Source organism: Bombina bombina, chromosome 6 (assembly GCF_027579735.1).
Source record: "Bombina bombina isolate aBomBom1 chromosome 6, aBomBom1.pri, whole genome shotgun sequence".
Taxonomy (NCBI): domain Eukaryota; kingdom Metazoa; phylum Chordata; class Amphibia; order Anura; family Bombinatoridae; genus Bombina; species Bombina bombina.
The window spans coordinates 414,605,390-414,629,887 of NC_069504.1; the positions used below are offsets into that span (position 1 = coordinate 414,605,390).

A 24,498-nucleotide genomic window follows, 5' to 3' on the forward strand; every position below is an offset into this window, starting at 1 on the left:
TTCCTTCAAGACAGAAGATTTAACCTCATTTTAAAAACTATTAGATACATTATCTTTTGCTACCTATCTGTTTGACACCATTTGTCTCTTATTCATTAGACTCTGTCCTTGCTTAGGGCACAAGGACTGTAAAAATAAATTTATAAATGATAATCCCACATTAGCTATCAGCACATAAAGCAATAATCCACTCCTGACCTCATTAGCGAAGAAATGAAGTTGGTTTAACAGCACCATGAGAATGACAGCACCACTATTATTAACATTATTAAGCTTTCCCATATAAAAGAATACAGTGAAATCATAAATCGAGACTCTGTTAATACAAGATGTATGTTTAGAAATGTAATCTAAAGAAGCACAAATCCATATAAATATAGTTAATGAAGTGTAACTTTATGTTTGCTTAACACCAAAGGTACTTCAATATACTACTGTGTTATAGTGGTATGTTAACCCAAGGATTGGTGTCTCTCAATCTGACAATTCATAAAAATATTAAAAAGTTAATATAAATATAGCCTCCACTAATAAGTAGATTTCTTGTGAAATGTTCAGCATTAAAGGGACATTAAACACTAAACAAATGTTAGATAGAATGATGCATTCAAAGAAGAGACTAGTCTGAGAATAGTTTCATTTAGTTGTTTAAATATTGACAAAATAAGTGTACAGCTTTAGCGTCTATAAAACAATAAGAGCTGCCATGTTGTAACTTAGGTTACCTTCTCTGCTGTGGCCAATTAGGGAAAGTTATAAATACAGCTCACACACCTCAACACATTTGGTAATATAAATAAAATATTCACAACAGATATCACTTTACAATCAAATACATTAGTAGTGATTAACCATAACTAACAAACACATTTTGCGCTAAACAAGGTGCGAAAAACATAAATTATGCTTACCTGATAATTTTCTTTTCTTCAGATGGAAAGAGTTCACAGCTGCATTCATTACTTTTGGGAAATAAGAACCTGGCCACCAGGAGGAGGCAAAGACACCCCAGCTAAAGGCTTAAATACTCCTCCTCCTCCCCTCATCCTCCAGTCATTCTGCCGAGGAACAAGGAACAGTAGAAGAAATACCAGGGTGAAAAGGTGCCAGAAGAATAAAAAATAAGAGACGCCCCACAGAAAAAATACGGGTGGGGAGCTATGGACTCTTTCCATCTGAAGAAAAGAAAATTATCAGGTAAGCATAATTTTTTTTCTTCATAAATGGAAAGAGTCCACAGCTGCATTCATACTTTTGGGAAAACAATACCCAAGCTATAAAGGACACTGAATGCAAAAACGGGAGGGTACAATAGGCGGCCCATTCTGAGGGCACCAGGCCTGAAAAAACCCACAACCCAACCAAACGCCGCTTCGTTGGAGCCGGGCAAAAGAACTAGAAGGAAAAGGCCCCAAGGACACTGACCCGCAGATAGTCCGAAAACCTAGCTAGAGACCGCGAGCAGACTCACTGAGCCAACACTCCTCCAGAAGAACTGTCGCTGAGCAGTCGGACCCCCTTCTAGTTTAGTACCAAAATCCCCAAAAAGGAGAGGACAAGGGTAAGCCAAAGGGATACCTAAAGGTACAGCCCAATCTATAAAGGAAAAAAAACCCTTCAATGGAAGGACAAGTCCACAGAGACCCGAAAGGATCCCGAGAACAAGGGGAGACAATGCCCAACCCACAAGGAGCAACCGGGCATCATCAAGGAGAAGAAACATCTCCCAAACATCAGTACAACAGCACCGAAAAAACAGCTGAAAACAAAGTCCTCAAAACATCAGAACTCAGAGACTGAGTAAACAGAAAATTACAAGCAGGCAACTCAGAAAATAAACATCTGAGTCCAGTAACCTGCTGCCAACCATAGGAAGACACAGAGAAAACACTATCCGTAAGGAAGAAGCGGCTGAACAAAATAGCAGACTGCCTATTCCAAGACAGAGATAGCCCAACCTCCAAGACAGAGGAAACTCTCCAAGCAATCCAGGCCACCAAGCCTACCCACAGATCTCAAAGAGGGAGCGGCACAGAACTTCTAAAAAAAGAAGGTCCACTGTCAACCCCAAGACCTGAAGATGAACAACAGATCTCAGATCCTACACCTATACGGACCAGCCCAAGCAACAGAAGATCTGAAAGTAAGGGAACCAAAAGGAACCCCAAGACCAGCCCCCAAAAGGGCGGAAGAATGGACACAGCCACTCCAACCTAAAGACAAACAAGCAGGCGTTAGACCCAAGGAGATCTAGCATGGCCACCTGACTGAGTCATAATGCAGAGCCAGCAGCTCCCCAGATGGAAAGGAACAACTCAAAGAGCAGACCAATCCCCAAACCAGATAGACATCTGTTCCAACCTCCCGAACACAGGAGAGGCCCTTAAAAAGGAAACCACACCTTCGTGAGGAGGACAACGAGCCCCCTGAAGAGGAGAGCATTGATAAACACCTGCCCATAAGACAGGAAGTCGTAGGAAGAAAAGAGAGGACACAAAGCCACGTCACTAACGAACACGGAAGAACCCCTTAAAACGCATCGTGCTAGCACAAATAACAGGTGCAAAAGTGACAGCTGAGCAACTGCAACCTTCAAATTGCTAGGCAGGAAAGCCCACCATCAGGTCACGCAAGTTGGCTGTCCCAAGGAAACCGTATCGTCTGGCACAAGACAAGGCCAAAGGAGCCCCGGCTCTCATAAATCTGGCCAAGTTGTAAAACAAGGGCTAAGCCCAAGTACCTTGGAAACTGGAACCCCCAGGCCAGTCCTAGGATCATAAGGTCTGGTAACATCCCACGGCGGGATCCATAAAGAGAAAACGCCAAGTAAAACCCTCGACAACTGGAAAATCAGGACAAGAAGCCCGGGCCCCACAAATGTTTAGATTAAACAATCTTCCAGGCACATAAATCTGTCTGATATAAAAAAACAGACCTCCCAGGGAACCCCCCCCCCCAGAATAACCTGCATAACAAGAGCAAGAAGCCCTTGCAAGTCCTGACCCAAAGGGAAGAGACCACCCCTTGCAGGAGCCCAACACTCCAAAGAGCCATTGCCATAAAAGGACACTAGAGCTAACAGTTGTCCAAGCAACATTAACGTGATAGAGCTTGAAAAGTGTGGCTAATCCCCCTAAGGGACACAAGGCACTGCTCATTTTATCAACCTCGAAAGAAAGAAAGGTTGAGTAGACCTCACCGGGGATTGAACTAGCAACCCTCCGTCATCTACAGTACAGAGTAGCAACAGAGCATTAGAATGCTGACCTAGCTGTCCAGCTAGCCACGAGCTCCAGACACAAGGGGAACAGTGAGGACAAGTCACCCGAACAAAGTAACATTAAGCCTCCACAACACCTCAGATTCGAAGTCAAAGGACAGTAAAACATGGGTTTGGATGTCACCTGGATGGCAATACCTGAACCATATGAGTGGAAAACCACTAGGACCTCTTCTATCCCAAGAAGGAGATGCAGAGCATTCCCAACACCGGGGAAGGACCCCTAATTGGAGCCCAAAAAGACCTCACTGTCTAATGTCCCAAAAAAGGGACAACCAACTCCTGAAGGGAATCCAAGTCCCCTGAAGGCGACCCATCCACAAGGAGAATGGACAATCCAAGAGGTCTCAGTGAAGAAGAGAACCACTAAAGGAACAAGGCCAAAATGACAATTTCCTAAAGCAACACTGCCCGACCGGCAGAAAAGAGGCGCTAAAGCCTCTTATTTTCCCACCATGTGGGAAGAATTACTCTAGGTTCCGAGGGTATCAGAAGCAACAGAGAGTGACGCAGCAAAATTCACTGACCCAGTCACCAGAGAGACAGCTATTTAGGACTGAAACAATCCTGAGAGCCGCACGGACCCTCAAGTCCACTTAATAATGCTTAGCTGAAACTTGTAAAACAAATAACAAGAAACATAAGCAACGTTAATAGCACTCGGCACCCCAAACTGACCAGCAAGGTATAATAGGCACCACGTGTCTGAATAAGCTGCGAGACTGAAGATCTGAACCCAAGCAGGACCAGCCTGCAACCAGGGTCATAACTGCCAAGCTGGCTAAATCCGCCCTCAGAGAGGGAGGAAGAAAAAACAGACAAACATGGGACTAACGTGTCCCGAACAACTTCCGTAGAAGCAAACAGCGAGTATCGATCCCAGAGAAAATTCCCCGCAGGAAACATAAGAAAAATAAAATTCATCCTAACCGGATAAAATAAAATAACAGGCAACCAGAGGGTTAACGCCTAAGAAGAACAGAAAGATCCCCAGGACCAGCCTAACGGAAACCCTGTTCTTCCAACAAAACTGGGAAGGATCTCGATAACAAGACTTAAAGGAGATTACTTCATCCCCCCATGTCTAACGAGATGAGACATTCGAAGGAGGAGACTGGTGAGTCCCACCGAGAAGGATAGGGTCCCCAAACAGCTCAAAAATGTGTGAGTAGAACACAAAAGGCGAGCCAGCCTGTAACGAAAGGCACAACACTCAGGAACAGTTACACCCACAGGGAACTGCACATACCCTCCTGTGGCCAAGAGACCTGGGGTAATCTGGGGTAGAGTTGTTAAAATGAGTCGGGATGGTTTCACAGAAAGACTCTTAATGCATTTCCGGACTCTAACTTTCATCCAAGCCCTCACTGAGGGACTGACAGGATTACTTAAAACTCCCGTCCCATGTCGAAGAGTACTACCCTCCATAAGAGACAAAAAAAACCTCTGACACTTCTCTGCCAACCTCCTGGGACGAAAGGCAAAGAATGACTGGGGGATGAGGGAAGTGGGAGGAGTATTTAAGCCTTTAGCTGGGGTGTCTTTGCCTTCTCTTGGTGGCCAGGTTCTTATTTCCCAAAAGTAATGAATGCAGCTGTGGACTCTTTCCATCTATGAAGAAAATAACACCAAAAAAATTGTGTTATTGCACTCTCCATAGCGCTGCCATTACGAGTTACTGAAAAACCTCCTTGTTCTCTGCGTTATGGTGCGTTAAGCTCCATACCGCACAAAAGCCAAGGCTGAGTTTATGTGCTCGTGCACGCCTTCCCCCATAGACATCAATGGAGAGAAAGTGTTAGAAAAAACTAAACATCTGCAATAGCAAAATGGAGATCGCCGTAACGCAACCCAATAGGATGAGAGCTTCTGAAATTCTATTGGCTGTTCAAATCAGCCAATAGGATTTCAGTAGCTGTCATCCTATTGGCTGTTTTGAACAACCAATAGGATTTAAGAAGCTCTCATCCTATTGGCTGATTTGAATTTGAAGAATCAAATCAGCCAATAGGAATGCAAGGTACGCCATTTTGAAACGGGTACCTTACATTCAACTTCAGTGTACGGCGGTGATCGTATGAAGAGGACGCTCCCCACAGGATGTCATCGCCCTCTAGGATAGCTCCGCGCCGCCAGGATGAATATAGAAGACGTCCCAGAGATGGATGAAGGTGTCGCCCCCTGGATGAAGGCTTCTCGCCGCCTGGATGAAGATGGATGTCCGGACTTCAGGAACCATGAGTAGATTTTATGGGGTTAGTGTTTTTTTTTTTTTTTAAATTAGGGATGGGCACTTGTAAAAGAGCTGAATGCCCTTTTAAGAGCAATGTCCATACAAATGCTCCTTTAGGGGCAATGGGTAGCTTAGGATTTTTTAGAGTTAGGTTTTTTATTTTGGGGGGTTTGTTGGATGAGGGGGTTTACTTTTATGAGAGGACTTAGTAATTTTTTAAGGTAAAAGAGCTGTTTAACTTAGGGCAATGCCCTACAAAAGGCAATTTTAAGGGCTTTTGGTAGTTTATTGTAGGTTAGGGGGTGTTTTTATTTTTTGGGGGGCTTTTTATTTTTATAGGGCTATTAGATTAGGTGTAATTGTTTTTTATTTTTGATAATTTCATTTTTTATTTTTCGTAATTAAGTGTTTATTATTTTTTGTAATGTTAGATTTTTTTAATTTTAAATTTAGGTTTTTAATTGGTAGTTTTTTTATTTTATTAGAATAGTTATGTTAGGTTAATTCATAGTTTAAACTTATTTTTTTTTTATTTCACAGGTAAGTTTTTATTTTTTTAAAGATAGTTATATTGTAATTTTGATTTAAAGTAAGGGTGTTAGGTTTAGGGGTTAATAGTTTAATTTAGTGTTTTGCAATGTGGGGGGCAGTGGTTTAGGGGTTAATAGGTTTAGTAGTTAAAATGTGGGGGCTGGAGGTTTAGGTGTTAATACTTTATTATAGTGTTGGCGATGTGGGGAGACAGCGGTTTAGGAGTTAATAGGTTTATTTAGGTGTTGGCGATAGGGGCGGCGTATTAGGGGTTAATAAGTTTTATTAGTGTCGGCGATGTCGGGGAGCGGGGGATTATGGGTTAATAGGTTTATTTAGTGTTGGTGATGTTGGGGCTGGCGGATTAGGGGTTAATAGGTTTATTTAATAGTTGCGATGTGGGTGGGTGGCAGATTAGGAGTTAATAGGTTTAATATAATATTTGTGATGCGGGAGGGTGGCAGTTTAAGGGTTAATAGGTAGTTTATGGGTGTTAGTGTACCTTGAAACATTTCAGTTATGAGTTTTGTGAAACATTTTTGTTACACAAAATGCATAACTACTGCTCTCGGGTAGCGGTATGGATCGTGTCGGTATAGGCTGTAACACAAGCATTTTAGCGGGACCGCACAACCTGTAATACAGGCGCTATGAAAATCCCACACTCAAACGTCATTTTTTGGAGTGCGGAATGGACGTTGCGTTACAGGCTAAAATGCTTGCGGTAAAGCTATACTGCCGCGACTCGTAATATGCGTTCCCGGCCAATCCACGCGCAATGGCCAATTTTTCAGCAGTATAGCTGTACCGCAAAACTCATAATCTAGTCAGCCGCTAGCAGGGGATGTCAATCAGCTCAATCGTATAGGATCGGGTGGATTACAGACCGCAGCCTCAGAGGCAGCAGACCAGTTATGGAACAGATAAATGGGCCTCAGTGTCTTAAAAAAAAACAGGAAAAATGGGAGGTAGTTTAGGCACATTGTATATATTATTTGTTAACACCTTTTAATGCTACTGTGAGATTTTCTTTAAAGGGACAGTAAGCCATAAAAATAATGTTATATAATTCTGCACATAGTGCAGAATTATATAACATTATTTAAGTGCTATAGTTCTAAAACCCTTTTTTCTCTTTTAATATGTAAAAATTACGGTGCTTTTACAGACCCGCTCTCTGCTCTCTGCTGAGCGGGTCTGTAATATTTAGTCAGCGCATCGGGCCAGCTGTATAGTCACAGCCCGGCCCGACCGCGCCATAGCACTAAGTGCAGCTCGCTCCTGTCACAGGAGCGAGCTGCACTTAGTCTTATGGCGCGGTCGGGCCGGGCTGTGACTATACAGCTGGCCCGATGCGCTGACTAAATATTACAGACCCGCTCAGCAGAGAGCAGAGAGCGGGTCTGTAAAAGCGCCGTAATTTTTACATATTAAAAGAGAAAAAAGGGTTTTAGAACTATAGCACTTAAATAATGTTAAATAATTCTGCACTATGTGCAGAATTATATAACATTATTTTTAAGGTTTACTGTCCCTTTAACCTCATCTGCCAGAGTGGGCTGCTACAATGAGATTCAGCTGTATTTGGGAGGCACTGGTTAAAGAGGCGATTTATTTTCACCCATATCAAAGATTTGTTGTGAAATATTGTAAAATGCAGCAATAAGAAGTTTACATCTAAACTCTGTATTTTCCTTTTGTTTCAGGAAGACAATCAGATGAACCAGTGCTCACAGTGCGGGGGCTCAGGATGTGCTCCATGTTCTTTATGCCATGGGAGCAAATTTTCCATGTTAGCAAATCGATTTAAAGAATCGTATCGCGCCTTGCGCTGTCCTGCCTGCAATGAAAAAGGCTTACAGCCTTGTCAGACATGTTCTCATTAAAAATCAACATGATTTATATATTCAAAGTCTTTCTTTCCAATAAAACAACAACAGTACAATTTGCATATGATCAGTATTTTAATTTTTTTTTGGTGTCAGTAAATGGATGCTTAAAATCACCATATGTCTGTAATTGTAATACAAAAATGTGCTACTTGAACAATTGAAAATCATCTTAAAATGTTGATTATCATTTTAATGCTATAATCTCCAATTCCCTAATCTAAACATTTGTATTCAGTAATAGAAAATGAATATTTTAGAAAAGCACAATTGCACTTCACATTTTCAACAATGGTTTATCTATAGCTAAGCTGCCAACTTCAGGAATCACTGCAAAAACGTAGTTTAGTGCAATAGAGGAAAATGGATTTTCAGTTTAAAGTTTAACCAAGGGGATGTAGATAGATAGATATAGTTCATTTTATTTCCTCATATGTCTGTTTAGTGGGTTTGCTGATTAACTTCTGCAATGCTGCAAACAGTCACACTGTAGAGTGTATACATATGTAATTGTAATATATGTACAATGACTTTCCATAATTAATATCATCAATTAAAAATCGATGAATTGTATATAGATCAGAAGTCTTTCGGCTAGATTTAGAGTTTGGCGTTAGCCGTCAAAAGCAGGGTTAAAGGGTCCTAACGCTGCTTTTGACCGCCCGCTGGTATTTAGAGTCAGGCAGGAAAGGGTCTAACGCTCACTTTCTTGACGCGACTCGAGGCTACCGCAGATCCCCTTACGTCAATTACGTATCCTATCTTTTCTATGGGATTTGCCTAACGCTGGTATTTAGAGTCTTGGAAGAAGTGAGCGGTAGACCCTCTACCGACAAGACTCCAGCCGCAAAAAAAGTCAGTAGTTAAGAGCTTTGTGGGCTAACGCCGGAATATAAAGCTCTTAACTACTGTGCTACAAAGTACACTAACATCCATAAACTACCTATGTACCCCTAAACCGAGGCCCCGCCACATCGCAAACCCTCTAATAATTTTTTTTTACCCCTAATCTGCCGACCGGACACCGCCGCCACCTACATTATAGCTATGAACCACTAATCTGCTGCCTCTAACATCGCCGACACCTATATTATATTTATTAACCCCTAATCTGCCCCCCCAACGTCGCCGCTACCTAACTACAATTATTAACCCCTAATCTGCCGACCAGACCTCGCCGCCACTATAATAAATGTATTACCCCATAACCGCTGCACTCCCGCCTCGCAAACACTATAATAAATTGTATTAACCCCTAATCTGCCCTCCCTAACATCGCCACCACCTACCTACAATTATTAACCCCTAATCTCCCGCCCGCAACATCGCTGCTACTATAATAAATGTATTAACCCCTAAACCTAACCCTAACACCCCCCTAACATAAATATAATTTAAATAAAACGAAATGATATTCCTATAATTAAATAAATTAATCCTATTTAAAAATAAATACTTACCTATAAAATAAACCATAAGATAGCTACAATATAACTAATAGTTACATTGTAGCTATTTTAGGATTTATATTTATTTTACAGGCAACTTTGTATTTATTTAGTAGTGTTTGCGAGGCGGGAGTGCGGCGGTTTAGGGGTTAATACATTTATTATAGTGGCGGCGAGGTCCGGTCGGCAGATTAGGGGTTAATAATTGTAGTTAGGAAGCGGCGACGTTGGGGGGGGCAGATTAGGGGTTAATAAATATAATATAGGTGTCGGCGGTGTTAGGGGCAGCAGATTAGGGGTTCATAGCTATAATGTAGGTTGCGGCGGTGTCCGGAGCGGCAGATTAGGGGTTAATAGTATAATGCAGGTGTCAGCGATAGCGGGGGCGGCAGATTAGGGGTTAATAAGTGTAAGTTTAGGGGTGTTTAGACTCGGGGTTCATGTTAGGGTGTTAGGTGCAGACTTAGAGAGTGTTTCCCCATAGGAAACAATGGGGCTGCATTAGGAGCTGAACGCTGCTTTTTTGCAGGTGTTAGTTTTTTTTCAGCCAGCTCAGCCCCATTGTTTCCTATGGGGATATCGTGCACGAGCACGTTTTTCCAGCTTACCGCTACCGTAGGCAACGCTGGTATTGAGGGTTGAAGTGGAGCTAAATTATGCTCAACGCTCCCTTTTCTAGGCCTAACGCAGCCACTCAGACAACTCTAAATACCAGCGTTGTCTTAAGGGTGCGCTGGAAAAAAAAGCAGCGTTAGCTACGCGGGTCTTTACCGACAAAACTCTAAATCTAGGCGTTAATTTGTTAAACATGCAGCATGCAAACCTAGGTCCAAGCAACCAAATATTTTATAGGCACAACTAAGGCCCATCTATTTTGCCAATAATTGTGAGCCTAATTATATTGCTTATGCGTATTTGATAAATGTCAATGGAAAGCACTGGAAAACAAATGTTAACCACTATTTACTGGGAAGGAGTATGCTTATTTGTGAGAGTAATGCTAACTGCCACAGGATACCTGGCATAGCTTCAGTCGATGAAAATATTTAAATAAAACAACTCAACATACTATAATAAAGCCATAATTTCCATACACTTGTCAGCAGCCATAAGGTTCTATTAAACAGATTAAAGTAATACATCACTAGGTCGTTATATGCACAAGCTCCCGAATAGAGACCACCTAACCAAATCTCAAATACTATGTAATTAAACCATAGGATTCTTTCAGTCCACTGTCTCACCTGGTAAATGATCGGACTATGTGGACCAAAGCTCTCTGACTCAACCTCCCTCTGATAACATGGTTCGGCTGCTCCAAGAAGACCCTGTGTGCGTAAAGCCAGAAACACCAGAAATCTGGATCAAATGTCCAAATGCTGAAGGAAAGTGATGCACAATCAAAAGCAATAGCAACTTCACAGCATTGGTGAAAAAAGTCCATGTTTATTGTCCACATTTTAAAAGAAATAAAGGAAATTGACTTCAAATCTCTAAATATGCATCAACTCAATGGGGGGTCCAAATATGTTTTGGCAGAATTTTTTTTTTTATTTTTACCAATGCTCTGAATCATCTTTATTGTTTTGGTTTATGCATATTTGAGGCATTCTTAGTTACTGTAGTTGTCTCTACCATATGTGATCTAAGGGTATTAAAATGTATAAACAACCTTTCACCAAAGATGTCATAGCATTCCTTTTTTTCTGACAAATGCTTCTTTTCTGAACATTTTTAAATACATTTAAAAGACCTACAAATGAATAGTGTATAAACCAAACAACTTTTGCAACACATTATGAAAAACAATGTCTCTCTGCAAACAATTTCATTTATCCATTTAGGAAAGTCAACTTAACTATCTAATATCATCTTCAAAAATACATATCTGCCATTGAAACTGTATTAAACAAAACAAGTACCAGCAATCATTCTTGAGACAAACCAGTAGTCTGTTCTTCATATGATAATACTTAATTACAACAATTGTCTTTATTACAGTATTCTACCCATTCAACTACTGTATAGTTACAAATTATGGGCTAGATTACAAGTGCACAAACATATTAGCAATTACATTACACATCTAAAATGACTTTTTATTGCTCGAGTGATAGTCTAGTATGCACTAATATCTGTATGTCGCATAATGTAGCTGTGCTAAATCCCTAACATAATAGACTTATTTAGGGATGAGTAGTAACATCACTGTTGGATATCACTCAATTACTAAGCTAATGAAGTGCAAAAACTCCCTTTTAAGTGGTGCAGTTCTTCATTTACTTCTGGGCTATACTATTTAAATGAAACTTAAGCATAAAAAACTTCACACATACATACACTATTTAGGAAAATGTATGTTGACACCCCTACTAATTAATGAGTTCAGGTGCTTTTGCTCATCGTTAAGAGGTGCATACAATCCAGCACATAGCCAGCCATGAAATTTCCATAAACAAACATTGACAGTACAATAGATTGTACTGAAAAGTTCAGTACTTTTAAATGTGGCACTGTCATAGTATGCCACCTTTGCCATAAGTCAGTTTGTGAAATTTCTGCCCTATTATATCTGCCCTGCTCAACTGTAATTGTTATTATTGTGAAGTGGGAGCATTCAGGAGCAACAACACCCCATCCACAAAGTGGTAGATCACACAAACTCACAGAGCAGGGCTACAAAATCGCCTCTGGAAGCAACATGAGTACATGAACTGTGCATTGGGAGTTTCATTAAACGGATTTCCATGGCCAGGCAGCTGTGCACAAGCCTCACATCAACATGTGCAATGTCAAGAATCAGCTTAAGTAGTGTAAATCACGCCGCCACTGGAATCTGGAGCAGTGAAATCATGTTCTCTGGAGCGATTAATCATAATTCACTATCTGGCAGTCTGATGTAAGAATCAGGGTGGGTTGGATGCCAGGAGAATGCTACCTACCGGAATGCATAATACCTACTGTAAAGTTTGCTGGTGAAGGAATAATGGTCTGGAGCTGTTCTTTAGGATTGGGCTAGGCCTCTTTCAGTGAATGATCACCTTAATGCTACAGGATACAAATACATTTAAAACAAATGGGTGCTTCCAACTTTGTGGCAACAGTTTGGGAAAGGCCCTTTCCTATTCCGGCAAGACTATGCCCCTGTACACAAAGCAAGGTCTTTGAAGATATGCTTTGATGAGTTTGGTGTGGAGGAACTCAAGTGGCCTACATAGAGCCCTGACCTCAACATAGTAAATGAGATTGAAAGAAGACAGAATCTGTCAAGTTAATCCTATTGTATTTATATTAAAGAAGCTCCAATTCAGCTTAAATTATTTCCATTAAAAAGGTGAACTATTTAACACAAGCAATCATATCTCTCAATTCTGTATCTAAGCCATTTTATCTCTATCTAAAGTATTGGCCTTATTAGGCAATGAGTTCCACAATTTGATTACTCTTACAGTCAAAAAACTTTGCTGGAAACTAAACATCTCCAGTATTGATCCTTGGAGGACTCTACTAATTACCTTTGTCCAATCTGAGTATGATGAACATTTTTAGCTATTCCGAGTCCCTTAAAGGGATACTAAACCCAATTTTTTTCTTTCATGATTCAGATAGAGGGGTCAATTTATCAATGTCTGTCCGACATGATACGCTGTAGCGTATCATGTCCAACAGACATAGCTAAATGCCGTCAACATACATTTTCGGCATTTAACATTACACAAGCAGTTCACCAGAACTGCTTGTGCAATGCTGCCCCTGCAGATTCGCAGCCAATCAGCCGCTAGCAGGGGATGTCAATCAGCTCAATCGTATAGGATCGGGTGGATTACAGACCGCAGCCTCAGAGGCAGCAGACCAGTTATGGAGCAGACCGCTGCTTCATAACAGCTGTTGAAGACTCACACGGAAACAGGGGCATCAAGCTCCATTCGGAGCTTGATAATACGGACCCAGAGCATGCAATTTTAAGCAACGCTATAATTTACTCCTATTATCATTTTTTCTTCGTTCTCTTGCTATCTTTATTTAACCCCTTAATGACAACTGACGTACCAGGTACGTCATGCATTAACAAGTAGTTAATGACAATGGACGTACCTGGTACGTCAGTTGTCTAGGAGAGTGCTGGAAGCGATCGCAATAGCTTCCAGCAGCTCTCAGGGTATTGCAGTGATGCCTCCATATGGAGGCATCCTGCAATACCTTTTTAGAAGACTCCGATGCAGAGAGGGCCACTCTGTGGCCCTCTCTGCACCGGTAGTTCGTTGGTGGGTGGGAGCGCAACAGGGAGGTGGGTGGGCGGCCCATCTCTACCCGGCATCCGGTTCCTAGAAGTGCAATGTGCACGCCGGGTGCCGGGAGCGCACGGGGGCGCGCGTGCGCGCGCATTAGCTGGCCACTGACACCAATGAGGGAAGAGGGGGGGGGAAATATATATTTTTTAAAATCATATAAAAGGATCTGGGAGGGGGAGGGGGGTAGGGGTATTGTGGGGGGCTGCTACACTACAGAAAACCCCCCAAAAAAGAAAAAAATACTTATATGTTTTTGTGCAAATTGGGTACTGGCAGACAGCTGCCAGTACCCAATATGGCCGCAATTAGATAGGGGAGAGGGTTAGAGAGCTGGGGGGGGGGGATCATGGAGGTTGGGGCTAAGGCAGGAGTCCATCACAGCTAAAATATTTTTTTTTTTTTATAAAAATAAAAAAAACTCCTTTTATTTAGTACTGGCAGACTTTCTGCCAGTACTTAAGATGGCGGGGACATTTGTGGGGTGGGGGAGGGAAGAGAGCTGTTTGGGAGGGATCAGGGGGTGGGATGTGTCAGGTGGGAGGCTGATCTCTACCCTAAAGCTAAAATTAACCCTGCAAGCTCCCTACAACCTACCTAATTAACCCCTTCACTGCTGGGCATAATTTACGTGTGGTGCGCAGCAGCATTTAGCGGCCTTCTAATTACAAAAAAGCAATGCCAAAGCCATATAAGTCTGCTATTTCTGAACAAAGGGGATCCCAAAGAAGCTTTTACAACAATTTGTGCCATAATAGATGAATAATGAAAAATGTAAAGTTTTTTTTTTATTTGCTCGCATTTGGCGGTGAAATGGTGGAATAAAATATACCAAAATGTGCCTAGATCAATACTTTGGGTTGTCTTCTAACAAAAAATATATACATGTCAAGGGATATTCAGGTATTCCTGACAGCTATCAGGGTTCCAATGTAACTAGCGCTAATTTTGAAAAAAAGTGGTTTGGAAATAGCGAAGTGCTACTTGTATTTATGGCCCTATAACTTGCAAAAAAAGCTAAGAACATGTAAACATTGGGTATTTCTAAACTCAGGACAAAATTTAGAAACTATTTAGCATGGGTGTTTTTTGGTGATTGTAGATGTGTAACAGATTTTGGGGGTCAAAGTTAGAAAAAGTGTGTTTTTTTCCATTTTTTCCTCATATTTTATTATTTTTTTTTAGTAAATTATAATATATGATGAAAATAATGGTATCTTTAGAAAGTCCATTTAATGGCGAGAAAAACAGTATATAATATGTGTGGGTACAGTAAATGAGTAAGAGGAAAATTACAGCTAAACACAAACACTGCAGAAATGTAAAAATAGCCATTGTCATTAAGGGTAAGAAAATTGAAAAATGGTCCGGTCATTAAGGGGTTAAAAAGCAGGAATTTAAAGCTTAGGAGCCAGTCCATTTTAGGTTCAGCATTCTGGATAGCGCTTGCATATTGGTGACTACATTTAGCCAACCAATAAGCAAGCTTAACCCAGGTTCTAAACCAAAAATGGGCCAGCTCCTAAACTTTACATTCCTGTTTTTATTTTTTAATTAATAAGTTTTTATTGGAGTACCAAAATACAAAAGAAAGATATCACAAACTGTTATAAGACACATTAGGTACATCAATCCACTTTACATAGTATATTGGATACTGACAATGCGAATGTCTTACAAGGATGAAAGGAAGGGGGACAAGGTAAAAGGATGGTACTCTAGTTTTTTATTTTATTTTCGATTATTGGTGTGGAACCATGTGGAATGTCCTGGTGCATAGTCTCTGAGCATAGTCCATTTTCACTGTGCCAGGTTCAGGGTGGATTAGGGACAGTGGTAGTGTATCACAGTGATATAACAATATATTACAGACATATTTGTTGGTTGGTGGGAGGATAATTATTTGTATACTGGGTTCAATCTGTTTGCCCATCAGATTTTTAAATACATCAGATTTATAGACGATCTTGTATTTATTGTAGAGGCCCCATTTGATTTCACGGCTTTCCTTAACTATTTGAACACCAATGACCTAAATCTGAGATTTACTGGGGGTCTTCAGGAACAGACTACTTGTCCTTACACTAACAGAAGATGTGAAACTTGGTAGAATAATCACTGATACTTACCGTAAACCCACTGTTGGCAATACTATTTTGCATGCAAGATCATGCCACCCACTATACCTAGGGGCCAATTTGTATGTATGAGAAAGAACACAAACTCTGATTACTTTTTTTTTGTGCATCAGTCTATATCACTAACTAATAGATTGAAACAAAGGTCGTACAATGAGAAAGCCCTCAAAGAGTCCCTTAGGAGTGTTGAAAACAAGTCTCAGATGGATCTTATATGTAACCCAAAGAAAAGGCAAGAATTCACACAGGACACAGTGGTATTCTCAACTGAGTACTCTAATCAGTTTAAAAGAATTTGTAACATCCTTAGGAAGACCCTATATATTTTGAGGGATTATGAATTTTTGACAAATATTATTGAGTCTTGCAAGTTTATTTCTAAAAAACCTCCCACCTTGGCAACCAGACTAGGCCCTAGTATGAGATGTAGTAAGAGTACCAATAGAAGTAACTGGATGAGGAGAAAGGGTACATTCAGATATGGTACCAGGTCCTGTTTGATCTAATGTTGTCAAACAAGATCACTTTTTTGCTAGCTCTGTGACACATGAGAACTTCAATGTTGAATTCTATGCAAATTGCAGTACAGAGTTTGTGGTATACCTTTTGGAGTGTACCCTTTTCTCGCAATATGTAGGTCAGAAAACCAGGGAACTTAGATCAAGGGTGAGGCAGCATATTAGGGACTCTAAAAAATATAACAAGGACTTAGCAGTAGCTAGGCATCTGAATCTTATACACATGACAAATGCATTTCCAATGACTCTTAGTGTTATAGACAAAGTTGTTTCTCCACCAAGAGGTGGCAAGAAGTACAAATTATTACAGAGACGTGAACTCTTTTGGATTTATCAATTAAAAACTGTGACCCCCTCTTGGTCTAAACCGTGAGTGGGATATGAGTCTGTATGTGGATTCAACCTTGTTGCACCCAACATTTGTGATAAGCTATGTTTTCTATAATACACACGCTGACATTTGGATGACATATAGTTATCCGATGCATAAGATACACTAGTTAACATATCATCTGATTCACTTAAAGGGTTTACTATAAAACTTGTGTTATAACATGAATCATGCATTCTTCCAATATGCATTATAGACACTAAGTTGAATGAATTTTTATATATAAAATCTGTATAATAGGTATATTGAATGACTTAGGCTAATTCTGTAAACTCATAGAAAAATACAAGGGTTAGTTTGCTCACTCTTAAAACTAATATACTGTATATGTATACTGTATGTAGCAGGTGCAGCCTAGAAAAATTAATTCTAAAACCCGAAAAAAGAAGTAAATAATATACATATACTAGGGATCCCATAGTCAAAATAATCAACTATACAATGACGGCTAGCTGTACAATGGTGCACCACAGAGCAGACTCATTGTGAATTAGATCCAAGATAATGTGATGATATGTGATGAACAAAAGCTTCAGCCTGTATCCATAATGCTGTAGAAAGATTTATGTATTTGTCAGAATCACAACTGCTCTCCTGCAGCATGCAAATTTATAAATAGTAGTATCACTTTAAATTTTAAAAATACAAAATTCAGCATGGAGTAAGAAATAATAAGTTTTGTAGCTCATAATAGAATGACTCTCCTAGAATATACATACATATATATATATATATATATATATATATATATATATATATATATATATATATATATATATTGGGAAAGAGGGATCGTATGAAGAACATGAAACAATAGTATAATGTTTTATATACACTGTTGCAAGTTATGAGCAATTGATATAAACGTCATTTCACCGCCTAGAACTAACAATGTATGGACATAGTAAAAGGTAAAAGTTATGCAGTTAAGCCTGATATCAGATGGTATGGTTATCAGTATGCATACAATAAGGAAAGAAAATAATGTCCTTTAAAAGAACGGAATAAGTGCTTACTGTTAAACAACAGATTATTTGGTTGTATACAGAGGTAGTCTGATTAAGGCAGATGACGTCACCGCACAGCAGAGGATAAATAACAAAGTAGCGGACAGGTCTGAGAACAAAAGTCTCTTTGGATAATTAACCACCGGGTCAAAGCGAAGAGGTTGTAGATAATAACTATAACTCTAGAGCAAAGTATTACTTAAGTAGAGAGTAAGTAATAAACACACTTTAGTACTGCAGCTTGATATTGTTAACCGGATATCACTCAAAATACCAAGCAATGATTGGAGAGATAGATCCGCCTTTTATACTGATGCATGGTTGTGAGTGTGAGATTGTTAAAGATACAGGTTCAAATGTGCAGGATAGCAACAAGTTGTAGCAAAAAAAGATTCTTAAAGGTACATACACATGAAAACATAAGAAGTACGCAGATGTACCTTACAGATAAAGCATTGTAGCTATATAGCATGGTCACTGTTAGATTCAAACAAATTTGTGCACAAAACAGCTGTAGATAACAGGCATCAACCCAAAATTTGCACTCTAGCGGAACAGAGAGGAGCCCTTAAACTACGCATCAACAGGTCAAATAAAAGAGTGCACTTAGCGCCTACTGCGTGGATTACCCTTAGCTCTAATAAAATGACCCCTAGTGGTCAAGTTAAAAATGGAGAGTCAGAAAAATATATCAGAGCGCCAACTAGTGAAGGCAGGGTCCAAATGAAACCATATATAAGGCTCGTGAGGGATTCAAGGATGCACTGGTAGCCGGTGAATTTTGCAGAAAGTTTATTGAAGAAAACATTAAAAGTTCATCAATGAACCAAATTCATTCCCTAGACAAGTGAGAGGTGCTTGTTCCACCCCTAGGACTGCTTGCTGACGCGTTTCGGCTCCAAAGGCCGTAATCGTAGCTGCAGTCACTTGCTCTAATGATCCTTAAATATCAGTTAAAGCCAGCTAATAGGTTAAAACGGTTACACCCTTCTTTTACCTGGGGCGGAACAAAGTACACCTGTTAAAGTCTAAATTCTATATTGCATACATGGACACAGTGTAAATATTATACTAAGATAGACCACATAACAACTAAAGACTGTAAAAACTCACTAGATATTGCTAAGAATTACCCTTTTACCTACATTAACAGTATGAATTTTCAAAATTATGTACATACTAAGTACAACAATGATTGCAACATCTCGATATATTTAAATACATTGCAAAGTTGATACATATATACAAAAATGCGAAAATGCGAAAATACAAATACACAAAAGGATAGGAGAGACTAAATTAAATTCTTTCTCTTGTTATAACCTAAATTTGATCAATTCCCAATTAATGTGAAAACATATATAGAGGATTTAATCTAATCTAAAGGTTTACAGTGATAGAGGAAAAAGGTTATCAACCATATTGTGAATTCATGGGACTATCAATTTCACTATAATCTCAAAGAATACACTAAGGTAAAAAAAAATACTCACAAAATTCCCAGAAAGCACACAAATTGAAAAAAGGATTTTTTCAATGTCAAATAGACAAAAATAATATTAACGGTAACCTTCAGGATACTGGATACACAGGGCCAAAAGGTTTTTACTCCCAAAAATTAATTAGATCAAACTCTGAATTTAATCCGTAAGAAACCCTTGTTTTTAGTCTGTGTATCCAGTATGCCTCCCTTTTGGACAATAATTTGTCCCTATCTCCTCCTCTTGATTTACATCTTACTAGCTCAACTAAGGTCCATTTCAGTGACTGGGGACTACTATTGTCTCTCTTTGAAATGCTGCACTAGCGGTGTAGTTAATTTGCCTGCTTTTATGTTAGTTAGATGTTCCCTTATCCTTTCCCTTGTTTCTCTTGTTGTGAGTCCTGTGTACTGAATTTCACATTCAGTACAAGTCAGGAGATAAACAGCATAAGAAGTTCTGCAATTTAAACAAGAAAGATGTTCAAATTGCTCTCCTGTTGCTGTACTAGAAAAGCCATTACCTTGTTGTAAGTACATACACGCTGTGCACTGTGTGTAACTACATCTGTATGTGCCCTTAAATCTTAGCCATGATGAGGTTTGAGTTTGTGTATCTGGCCTCAGCTGAGTGGGTGCCAATATATTACCTATGCTTTTCCCTTTTCTGAAGGCGTATCTGCAGCCTTTAGGTATAACATCAACTAGGCCATCATCCGCCTTAAGCATTGGAAAATGTTTCCTTAATATATTGCAGATGTTGTGATATTGTTGGCTATACTGGGTTATAAATGTCACACCTTCAAATCTCGTGTCAGTTTTCTTTTTTGCCTTTAATAGATCCTTCCTATCTATCCCTGCAATTCTCTCTCTGGACGCTGTAATCTCCTTCTGTTTGTAACCCCTCGTGAGAAATCTCCTCTCCAAATCCAGAGCCTGTCTTTCAAATTCTGTATTTAAAGTACAGTTCCTTTTTAGCCTTATGAACTGCCCATTAAGGACAGACCTAAATACCCTTTTGGGATGGCTGCTCAAAGAGAGACACAATAGTAGTCCCCAGTCACTGAAATGGACCTTAGTTGAGCTAGTAAGATGTAAATCAAGAGGAGGAGATAGGGACTAATTGTTGTCCAAAAGGGAGGCATACTGGATACACAGACTAAAAACAAGGGTTCCTTACGGATTAAATTCAGAGTTTGATCTAATTAATTTTTGGGAGTAAAAGCCTTTTGGCCCTGTGTATCCAGTATCCTGAAGGTTACCGTTAATATTATTTTTGTCTATTTGACATTGAAAAAATCCTTTTTTCAATTTGTGTGCTTTCTGGGAATTTTGTGACTATTTTTTTTACCTTAGTGTATTCTTTGAGATTATAGTGAAATTGATAGTCCCATGAATTCACAATATGGTTGATAACCTTTTTCCTCTATCACTGTAAACCTTTAGATTAGATTAAATCCCTATATATGTTTTCACATTAATTGGGAATTGATCAAATTTAGGTTATAACAAGAGAAAGAATTTAATTTAGTCTCTCCTATCCTTTTGTGTATTTGTATTTTCGCATTTTTGTATATATGTATCAACTTTGCAATGTATTTAAATATATCGAGATGTTGCAATCATTGTTGTACTTAGTATGTACATAATTTTGAAAATTCATACTGTTAATGTAGGTAAAAGGGTAATTCTTAGCAATATCTAGTGAGTTTTTACAGTCTTTAGTTGTTATGTGGTCTATGTTAGTATAATATTTACAATGTGTCCATGTATGCAATATAGAATTTAGACTTTAACAGGTGTACTTTGTTCGGCCCCAGGTAAAAGAAGGGTGTAACCGTTTTAACCTATTAGCTGGCTTTAACTGATATTTAAGGATCATTAGAGCAAGTGACTGCAGCTACGATTACGGCCTTTGGAGCCGAAACGCGTCAGCAAACAGTCCTTGGGGTGGAACAAGCACCTCTCACTTGTCTAGGGAATGAATTTTGTTCATTGATGAACTTTTAATGTTTTCTTCAATAAACTTTCTGCAAAATTCACCGGCTACCAGTGCATCCTTGAATCCCTCACTTGCTACATGTTAATTGAAACGAAGGATTTGCATGGAGTTACAGGTGATTATTCCTGCAAGCATAGTCCACTCACCTCTCGCGAGAATTGGAGTACCAGGGAGAGACAGTGACGTCAGACGCCGAGAACCCTCAAGGCTGGAAGACGGAGCAAAGCTTAGCGGAGCAGTTTTTTCTGCAGTCCGCATAGAGGATCACATCAGCGGAATAAGGTACCATGGTGTTGGTGAGCTCTGAAGCCTGTAAGAGGTAAGGCCATATCTCTGGAGTACGGTTACACTGACGTTTGTGCCCTGAAATGGAGGTGAGTGGTGAAGAAGCGGACTTGGTCAGCTTACTCACGCTAGAAACACTAGTGTTTATACAAAGTGAAGATTTTTTATGCTTACAGTTCCTTTTGGGAGTCAATTGGTGCCGATATCCTTTGTACATTTACATATATAAGGCTCCATACACTGTTTAAGGATACAGTTTATTTTCTTCAAATACAAACAGTGGATAAAAAAATTTCAGACAAAGTGGTATTACAAGCAAAAATACAAATACTCATGGATCCATGAATTTACAATAAATATAAAATAATCAAACATAAAAATCCTGGACAAATTGAGTAGTTACACAATGTGTGAATAATGGATAGTATCACAAATATAAAAAATAGCACAAAATGGAAATATCTAAAAATATATAAAAGGTTGCAAACACTCTGGTAGTCCTATAAAGTTGTCTGATGGAAACCTTCTAGCTGGCTGCAGCCTATTAGGTGATTTAGCAAAGAAGTTGGTCCTGAAATATTACGTACTTTAATCTTGAGCCTACAAATGTGTAATCTATAGTAATAGGCAATAGATAGGAATGCAACGGTATAAAAACCAGAAATAAATCTCCACTGAGGATGGGGGGAGATATGCCTAGTGCATATAGATGGTGTAAGTAGTGTGAAAGAATGTGACCTAAAAGGTACCTTTGTGAAAAAGACAACCTAAGTTGGAGAATTCCCTGCTAAATTTAGGGACTAGTGACAGTGATTAGTAACTGCGCAAACTAAATAAAACCATGAAAAAGGTTTTGGGAATGTGCAAAAATGATCTCAAATTGTGACAATTGTGTGCTCTAATCGCATAGTCTAGGGAAAAAACAGAATATCAGTACAGTGTTGAAACAAAACATCAATGGTGCCACAAAAATGGTGAAAAAACAATATTGAAAAACAACAGTGTGGTCACAGAAAATTGTATGTCACAAAAAATATATATATGAATGGTGCGAGGTTTTAAAAATTAATAATAATTAGTACAGTCCTTCCTAGCAAAAATCATACATAGTGAGGTTCACAATTTGCAGAAAAAAAGGTCAAAAAAATAGTAAAACCAAATCCATAGTCAAAGTGAATGTAATCCAAACAAGTGTGAGCAATCTCACAGTGGATTGTTTATGTCAAATTGTGATTCAAATGTTATGTGTAGTAGTTTCTCCCAGTGTTATGTGTAGTAGTTTCTCTAAACGATAAACCAAACGATAAACCAAATTCAGCGTTGCTGCAGGGGTTATTCCTTCTGCCAAAAATAAATAAATATAGTGTAGATTGTTTACAATAAGCTAAATATCAGAATATCACTCACCAGTCGACGCGTTTCGGTCATACACTGACCTTTATCAAGACCCCTACTCCAATATAGAACCAGTCTTGATAAAGGACAGTGTATGACCGAAACGCGTCGACTGGTGAGTGATATTCTGATATTTAGCTTATTGTAAACAATCTACACTATATTTATTTCTTTTTGGCAGAAGGAATAACCCCTGCAGCAACGCTGAATTTGGCTTATCGTTTGGTTTATTAAAGGTACCTTTTAGGTCACATTCTTTCACACTACTTACACCATCTATATGCACTAGGCATATCTCCCCCCATCCTCAGTGGAGATTTATTTCTGGTTTTTATACCGTTGCATTCCTATCTATTGCCTATTACTATAGATTAAACATTTGTAGGCTGTACGTAATATTTCAGGACCAACTTCTTTGCTAAATCACCTAATAGGCTGCAGCCAGCTAGAAGGTTTCCATCAGACAACTTTATAGGACTACCAGAGTGTTTGCAACATTTTATATATTTTTAGATATTTCCATTTTGTGCTATTTTTTATATTTGTGATACTATCCATTGTTCACACATTGTGTAACTACACAATTTGTCCAGGATCTTTATGTTTGATTATTTTATATTTATTGTAAATTCATGGATCCATGAGTATTTGTACTTTTGCTTGTAATACCACTTTGTCTGAATTTTTTTTATCCACTGTTTGTATTTGAAGAAAATAAACTGTATCCTTAAACAGTGTGTGGAGCCTTATATATGGTTTCATTTGGACCCTGCCTTCACTAGTTGGCGCTCTGATATATTTTTCTAATTCTACGTATCAACAGGTATGACCGCCGTTGAAGCATCCCCCAATACCACCGGTCAATTACCGTGTACCTGTGTCCCTTAAATGAAGGCTCCTCCCAAATTTGTAACCGCCTTTAGTGTGATGCCTCAATGGGTGATCCTGTTCATGGGGGGAGCTCATGTAGCCCCCATGGCTGTTCCATGTTTTTGTTTGAAATATTTTCCATCAAACATGAAAATGTTGTTTTCTAGTATGAATTTCAACAGATAAATCACAAATTGTGTGTGTTTTTATATCCCAAACCTCTTGTATTTAAGAAATGTTCAAATGCCTTTATTCCTACAGAGTAAGTCATGGAAGAATAAAGGGATTCCACGTCCAGGGAGACCAAAATGGTCTTATGCGTGATGCTGATCCCATCTAGTTTTTTAATAACATCTGTCGATTCCTGTACAAAAGTTCTTAGCTCAGTTACAAAGGGCTGCAAAAAATAGTCCACATATTTATTGATTCCTTCATCGGGTCCCCCTATCCCTGATATTATTGAACACCCTGGTTTTTTTTTATGGATTTGTGCAGTTTGGGATCCAATAAAACACTGGAATTTTTGGTTTTTGATTATATAGAAAACTGCAATCTTGCACATTAATCAGTTTTTCTCTGCGTGCTGCATTTAACAAGAATAACAACTCATGAGATTTCAAAAAATCATCATGGGTTGATTTAATGAATTGGTTAGTGTCTAGTAGTTGTGGCATTGCTTCACTAGTATAGTAGTCTTGATTTAGAATGACTACATTCCCACCCTTGTCGGACGGTTTTATGA

At 39.1% G+C, this 24,498-nt stretch overlaps 1 protein-coding gene across 1 annotated transcript in view; it reads left to right on the forward strand.

The window, feature by feature from the left end:
- GRXCR2 (glutaredoxin and cysteine rich domain containing 2) overlaps positions 1–7,995 on the forward strand; it is a 34,429-nt gene extending 26,434 nt beyond the window's left edge. The window contains exon 3 of the mRNA XM_053719847.1: positions 7,751–7,995. Coding sequence (XP_053575822.1) covers positions 7,751–7,930 — 180 coding nt within the window. The 3' untranslated portion in view covers positions 7,931–7,995. The remainder of the gene's footprint in view (positions 1–7,750) is intronic.
- Positions 7,996–24,498: the final 16,503 nt, after the last annotated feature.